At 39.3% G+C, this 7,881-nt stretch overlaps 1 protein-coding gene across 3 annotated transcripts in view; it reads right to left on the bottom strand.

Moving 5' to 3' along the window:
• Positions 1-2,845: 2,845 nt before the first annotated feature.
• rlim (ring finger protein, LIM domain interacting) overlaps positions 2,846-7,881 on the bottom strand; it is a 54,038-nt gene continuing 49,002 nt past the window's right edge. For all 3 annotated transcript variants that reach the window (XM_020534625.2, XM_048605162.1, XM_048605163.1), the window contains one exon: positions 2,846-6,605. In XM_020534625.2, coding sequence (XP_020390214.1) covers positions 4,906-6,605 — 1,700 coding nt within the window. In that variant the 3' untranslated portion in view covers positions 2,846-4,905. The remainder of the gene's footprint in view (positions 6,606-7,881) is intronic.

Here is a 7,881-nt window from a genome sequence, read left to right on the forward strand (position 1 = left end):
TGTGCTGTTCATCAACATCCTGGATTCTGCTGCTTTCACGGTGACATGATTAACTTGCTTTTCCAGCAAGTTACAGCACAGTTCAAGAGGAAACAGTAATACTCCCCGATGTCCTAATCCAGACTGTAACCTTCTCAATGTCAACAGCCAAGACTAAAGAAAGATGCATAATGTATCCATTCAATTTTCTCTCCCATTCTCCTGCTCTGAAATCCTCGTTCAAGTGCAGATATTCAAGGAAAATATTTCCTTCATTGACAGAATTATAATAAATGGAACTTATTTATGAAAAGCACTAAGTCACACTTAACTGTGGAGTTAAATTGCATTAAATGGAAGAATTTTACCACTTTTCTGAATACCTGATTCAGTGTTGGGACTATTGAAGATAGTAAGAACATTATCAACATATATACTGTATAAATCTTTTCATTAACAAAAATATCTGCTCTTTTATTACTGAGTTTCAGACTATCCAGAATCAGATACAGACAAAGTCCACCACTTAGAGTAATACATTTGAGCATTACTGAGTGATCTACAATACAATGTTAACAACGACCAAATGGATTTTCCTCTTGCACTGAATTTCTACACAGATGCAATTTACAATATTCTTTTAATACTAGGCTGGCTCACAAAGCAACTTCAGCAAAATGAATAAAAGCTGCATGAATGCAGCATAAAGTCTGCCAACTTCATGTGCAAGACATGGTTAATTAACTTGTCACAAGGAGACAAAAATAAATTTGAAGCAACAGTTAGCACAAATATACTCCAAATGATACATTCATACCTGTATCGGTTTTGTTCAGTAGATCTATATTTATAATACACAGCCATCTTTGTTTTTCATAAAAAGTTACTTAGAGCGATTCAAACACTAAAGGGCACAGGTGATAAATGTTTAGAATTTGAAATTATTTCCCCGTCAAAACAATTTGCAAAATGCCAATTAATGGATGTCCAGAATTGTTTATACAGTTCAAAATGCATCTTTGAATGAGAGCCACCACATCTATTACACAAAGGCAGCAGGTGTATGGGAACAGTACCACGTGCAAATTCCCCTCCAAGTCACATACCATTCAGGTACGGGACTATATCAGGCGGTCAACATTTTGAAACTCTCACCTTAAAGCACTGTAGATGTAGCTACATGTGATGGACTGTAGCAGGTCAAGAAGGCAGATCATGTCATCCTTTCACAGTCAAATAAATACCAGCTTGCCAGCAACACATTCAATCCATAAATGATTAAAAACACTGAAGAAAATCCACAGTCACCTTTACTTGAAATGTTCCATTAAATTGTGGTTGATTGTCACAATAGTTGTCTTTTCTACAAGTAGCCATGTAATGGGCAGAAGATGACATTCACACTTAAGTAAAAACTCAAACATTAGCCTGATTGAGATCTACAAAATTATAAAGGGCATAGAATGGGAATAAACCTTTCCTCTGGATAGAGGGAACAATTATCAGAGGGCACAGATTTAAGATAAAGGGCAAGAGGTTTAGAACAGTTTTAGCAGGCTTTCTTTTCACCCAGAAGGTGGTATGTATCTTGGACTCTCTGACTGAATGGATAGTAGAGGCAGGAACCATTATAACATTTAGGTAAAGACTTGAAACACCACATCATACAAGATTCTAGGCAGAGGACTGGGAAAGGCAACCAGAGTAGTTAGGTGCTCAATTAGTGGCACAGATACGATGGGCATTGAGAACAACCTCTCTCTCAATGTCAGCAAAACTAAAGAACTGATCATTGACTTCAGAAAGAAAGGAAAACACGCCCCCATCTACGTCAAGGAACTGAGGTTGAGAGGGTGGAGAGCGTGAAGTTCCTTGGAGTAATGACAACCAACCACATAGATGTGATGGTCAAGGCCGCACAACAAGGCCTCAGGAAATTTGGCATGTCCATAGGGACCGTCACCAATTTCTACAGATGTACCATTGAAAACGTACTGTCCGGATGCATAACAGCCTGGTATGGCAACTACTCTGCCCAGGGCCATAAGAAAGGTGGTGTGCACATCCCAGGCGATCATGGAAGCCAACATTCCATCCATTGGCTCCATTTACACAGCTCGTTGCTACAAAAAGGCTGCCAAAAATCAAAGACCCATCACACCCTGGTAATAATCACCTACAACATCTCCCATCAGGCAGAAGATACAGAAGCTTGAACACACAAACGCACACACACCAACAGGTTCAGGAACAGCTTCTCCCCGGCTGTTATTAGACTGATGAATGGACTCTCTAGTCTTAAATAATGTTAATATTGCTAACGTTGATCTTGCCTAGCACACGCCCTGTGCAATGTAACCTGTATGCCTCTTAAGTTTTTTCTACAACTTTTGATCTAAACGTCCTTGCTTACAATAATATGCCAGCACTACATGTAAACAAAGCTTTTCACTCTAATGCATGTGACAACAAATCAATCTTTCCATGCTGTAATACTCCATGACTATTTTGATTTCTCTCACCTTGGTCTTGGAAATGAAAAAAAGCACTGCAATAAAATTGCCCAGATGACGACGACTGATGGTAAATTTCCAAACTCAGTTTCCACATAAACAAGTCTTTAACTTCAACAATGTTTGAAGTTGATCTCACAAAATCTTAATCATGCTTTTTGATTAATACATAAATGTAGAGATTAAACATTCAATGTTCTGGAACATGGACAGTGACAAGAGATTTAACAATGGTAATATTTTAACAGACAAATGGTTAAGTGAGTTAATGGATAAGTGGTGATCTAAACAGAAATCCAAAAAGGAGATTCAAAGAGAGCAGGAAAGCAAAGGAATAAACATTAGACAAACAGTGTCAGTTGTTTTCTCGTGCAATATTTTATTAACATTTATGGATAACCCAACTCTTCAAAATGGTCAATGTCAAAAGATAATGTCTATTTGCATTTGAAGTTTCTTCTCCCAGAAAAGTTAAATGATAACTGGGTAATCAAACTTGTAAATCTGCATGAAAACTCAGTTACTAATTTACAAAAATTGGTACAACAGGTTACATAAATAAACTAAATCACTTTAAACAAGCCCTGTACAGTAAACCAAAGTATATGCACTTTGGTAGGACTCCTGCAGCTGAAGGAAGAACTCTCCCTGGACTTTTTAAAGCACATGTCTCCTAATTTGCTTTGAATCTTTATTATACAGTTCACCTTAGGCAGGGTTGATCACAGTCTGTGGGATTCCTATTTTGTGTCATAGCATCATTCTTTTCTAATAACATTTGTTCTGTTGAACTAAACTATTTTGGTAATGCAAATGCACATGTTACAATATTGGCATTTAAAATTTATACAGGACGCCATTAATATCTGGTCATTTTTGTACAAAAACAGGTTTTCCACACACATCAGGATAGGCAAATCAAAAAGTAAGGACATTACTTTCCATTATCCTGTGTATATATATCCAAGAAAAACAGCCATCCTCCCAGAAAAAAAGCCCTATGATTCTTCAATTCAGTTATATTACAACTGTAACATTTTAATTTCATGGTTACAAAACTGCAATTTCCAGTGTGTCTTAACACGCTGCAGCATCCTTCCCCATACATCCTATAAATGCAACATTTTCATCTGACAGAATACTGGTGCTTATATTGCATGCAGACCAGACCTGCAAGTACAGAAGTCACCAACATTCCATCGGGATTTCAAAGCAGTGCCACACAGCCTGCCCACAGACGTACTGCTGTAGGGTTGCAACAAAACCAAAATGTCAATTAAGCGCAAGCTGTGAAGTCACAGGTCTTTTATTAGGCACAGATTATATAGCGCAGTGTCGGAAAGTGGCAGAAATGCGGCCAGCGGCTAGAGCACCCGACACAGTTCTGCTGCTGTTCCAATTGACTGTAGAGAAATCAAAAACAGCCAGTTTCCCAAAGGCAAAAGTGCAAGCCTGTTTCATTGGACCAGTAGGTCATTCCACACTGTAAAATATTTTTAAAAGCCTGGAGACGAAAGGTGGAAAGGCAAAGTCAGAAGTCAATAAAAGGGAGGCCCAGAATAACTCCACAAAAAGGTGGATATAAATTGGAGTTCTTTTTAAAAAAAAAGGATAATAAATAACTCCACTGCACAGAAGACTTAACTGTATGTCTCAAATTTGTCCCATAGACTTGATATATGTTGTAGAATAAGGTAATCTGTCCATTAAAGATGTTCAGTAAATTAGACATTTTTTTTAATAAGTAGTGACAATTTGCATTGCAATTTTTTTTTTAAAGTGACCAATTTCTTCTTCGCAAGTACACAGCCCCTGCCATGAATTGTGAACAAATATCCTGAATTGTTAAAATACACTAAGTGTGCACATAAATCACATCAGAAAAGGAAATGCCTTTGATCAAAAAAAATACAAAAAATGAAAACCTTGAAATTTAATACAGCTAACCCAAATGAAGCGCAAACAAGAAAGAAATCAGGGCAAGAATTCAACTTTTAGAAAATGAGTGGAGGATGCAGCAAAGCATTAAAGTTTAAGTTACTTATTTACCATGCTAAGAACACATCCTTAAAACAGGTTACACCAACAGACACAAATGTCAGAAGCTGTGTCCTAAAAGCTGTATCGATAGTTTGTTTCGAAGCATGGTTAAATTTTCCGTCTTTAAACACAGTGTAATGATGCACACTCACAAATGAAGGAATTTAAGTAGTGCCCAAATCCTGATTAAAGATTAGCAAAAAGAGAGAAGTCTTTCCTTGCAAAGGGTAGACCAGGTAAATGTATTAGGTATGGCTATTTTGAATTTCTCCACTACATTCTGAAGTACAATTTTATATGGTTCACTGTTTGGTACAGCTAGCTAGTTCTACATTACATCAATACTGCAGCACAAACTGATGGAGATTGTACACTAGCCAACACTTTCACCAGCGGTGCGAACTAAAACAGCCTGACGGCATATGGGACATGTGGAGTTTTCAGACAGCCAGCGATCAATACAGTGAACATGATACTCGTGAGAGCAGGGTAGCTTGCGCAGCTTGTTTCCTGCTGTGTATTCACTAATACACACACTGCAGGTTTTAATAGCATCACTTTCTCCAAAATTTCTCGTGGACAAGTTGTCAATCTGCTCTTTAGTCAGTCCCCTGGGCTGATCATCCTCATCTTCATCATTGAGCAGGAAGAAATGAGCAAGCCTAAGTATGGGTAAAGTACCACTTTCTTCAAGGCCAAATAAGCCTCGGGTTTGCTGACCTTCTCTTCTCCTAGCTCCAGTTACGCTATCTGTTTCAATGCCATTCCGCTGTTCTCCTGCCTGTTGCTCGCCTGTTCTGCCTTCAGAAGCCATGCCTGGGGATTCGCTTGTACTGTTCTGCGATTCAGAAACATCGTGCACTTGACTTTGGCCCCTGTTGCTAGATTCAGAATCGCTGTCACTGTCCACAAATGAACTCAGTTCACCACCCATCATTATCCGGCGTAGTATTGTTTGGAGGGCAACTGAGGCGGCCTCTCCAAGACCCGAATCAGATATCCTGCGAAAAGGAATACGAATGGTGCTGACATAAGTTCGCACCCCTGCTCGCTCAGAGCGGGAGAATGTGCGCCTGAGCCCACCCCGCTCACTTTCATATACAACAGTGTTGTCGGATGTTTGGGATCGTGATCGGGTCCTGTTGGCTATACTATCTCTATCTGCATTTTCACCAGGTCTCACCCTTCTCACTTGAAGATCTAACATAATGGTTGGTGGTCGGCGCCCAGCTACAGAGGGATCACTGACCACAGCTTCTGAAGAGTCAGCAGCTTCTTGGGAAGGCTCTCTACGTTCATTTGGCTCAAGAACAGGAACATGATTAGTTGTTTCAGACTGGACCCCATCTCCAACCCGACTCTGTCTGGACATGACATGCTGTCTAGTTCTGGAAATTCCTTCTGTTCCACTTTCTGAAGTGGATCTATCAGGCCTCTGGGAAAGTCCTTGACGTCGTGATCTACTTGTCCCCTCACTGACTGGATGCAAGGGTGACCGACTTCGATTGTTCCTGGTTCTAGAAGACCTTCGGCGTTCTGGACTTCTACTTCTACCACCTCTTGGGCGACCTTGATGTTGAGCTTGGGTTTCAAGCTCATGTCTCAAAAGTTCATACCTGTTTTCATAAGGTAACTCTCCACTTGGTCCTCGACTTCGTCGTGTTCCAGTGGAAGCTGACCTTTCAGGCTGACTCTGAATACCTTCTTCTGTCATAGCCATTGGTAGATCTGTTACAGTTGGTGGTGGTTGCATTGCTGTTGATGGGGGTGCACTTATATTTTCTGATGGTACTGGTATCACTGCTTCTTCTGCTGCAGGCACTGTTGCTACCACATTTGAAGTGTCCATAGGTTGCTCACTTTCCATTTCAGCACTTTGGTCAATTCTACTCCGACTGACATTAATTTCCAAGCTGAATCTAAAATCACCACTTGTTGGGTTTGTACGACTGACTGCTCTCCAGGAACGATTCCCACTTTGTCCACTTCTCGTTGTGTTCCCAGTCTGTCTAAAAGCATTTAACCACTCTAGAAGAGAATCTCCACTTGATCCTTCTTCTGAACCCTCAGCGCCTATGGGGTAAAATAAAAGAATTCATTAGCAACTAAAAGATTTAGTACATCCATCTTGTAGGATCCTTTTGATACACTGAATGATATGAATCCTCCACACTGTTGGAATAAAATCTAGTATGATTGTTTAGAATTGTAGAAGAAGAGGCAACTCAGCTTGCTTCACCTATATAAACTGTCTGAAACAGCTCTCCAATCAGTTCCATTGCCATTTCCAATATTATTCACTTTCCTCATATCCAAGCCCTCTTTTTGTAAGGATTGTGCCTCCAATATTCAGTTATCTCATTTACTAACAAACTTGTAAAAATAAATACATTAATTTCCCTCTTCATTTTTTTGGTAAATACCTTCTGTTTATCTCCTCTAGTTACCACATTACTGCCCAATCTAAGATTATTCCTCCCAATATATCACGACCCCTCTCCCAACAATTCTGAAATGACTATTCACAAGAAACATTGTGTTTAGTACACTTCAAACCAATTAACAAATTTCTAACTCTGAAAGTGTATGTTATTACAGGAATGACTGGGGTTAGAAAATAGAAATGAAAATTCAGAGGCCTTTTTGGAACAGCGTAATACAAATTGCAACAACAGAAGGTCGAAAGATCAAATTAAGACGCTATTTCTGAGCAAACCTGCCTAATGAACACTGATTTGAGTCTGACCGAGAATTGTCCAGAATGCTACCACAGACTGAGGCATTTACACTCAGTCTCTGGATTCTTCTCTGTAGCATTTTCTATTAGCAAACTACATTCAACTATCAAACTAGCCAACTGTTATCTCTTTGCCTTGAGACTTTGCACCACAGATTACTTTAGAAATTGCTCTGAGGCACAGTAATTTGGGACCTATTGAGCAGTTAGAAAATAATAACCCATCTTTTAGATTGGCACGTCAACAATAAAAACCTCAAAATAAAAACTGGTAGCAAACTCAAAATAGTGTAAAAACCATTAGGACATAAAGCAGATTTTTTTCTTTTAAATTTGCCTACACAATGTGTGTATTGCTAGCTAAGTCAGCATTTATCACTCTTCCCCAATTGCCCTTGAAAAGGTGATGAGGAACTGTTACAATCCATTAAGTTATGTGAACATGTGATACTGTTAAGACAGGAGTTCCATAACTTTTACCCTGCGATAAAGAGTCAGGATGGTAGTGACTTGGAGGGGAACTTGCAGATGGTACTGCACACATCACTGCTGTCCTTGTCTTTTAAGGTGGCACAAACCACGTTAGAAAGAACAAAAACAAAGTATCTGGAA

The sequence above is a fragment of the Rhincodon typus genome, chromosome 14, assembly GCF_021869965.1.
Source record: "Rhincodon typus isolate 14 chromosome 14, sRhiTyp1.1, whole genome shotgun sequence".
Lineage (NCBI taxonomy): Eukaryota > Metazoa > Chordata > Chondrichthyes > Orectolobiformes > Rhincodontidae > Rhincodon > Rhincodon typus.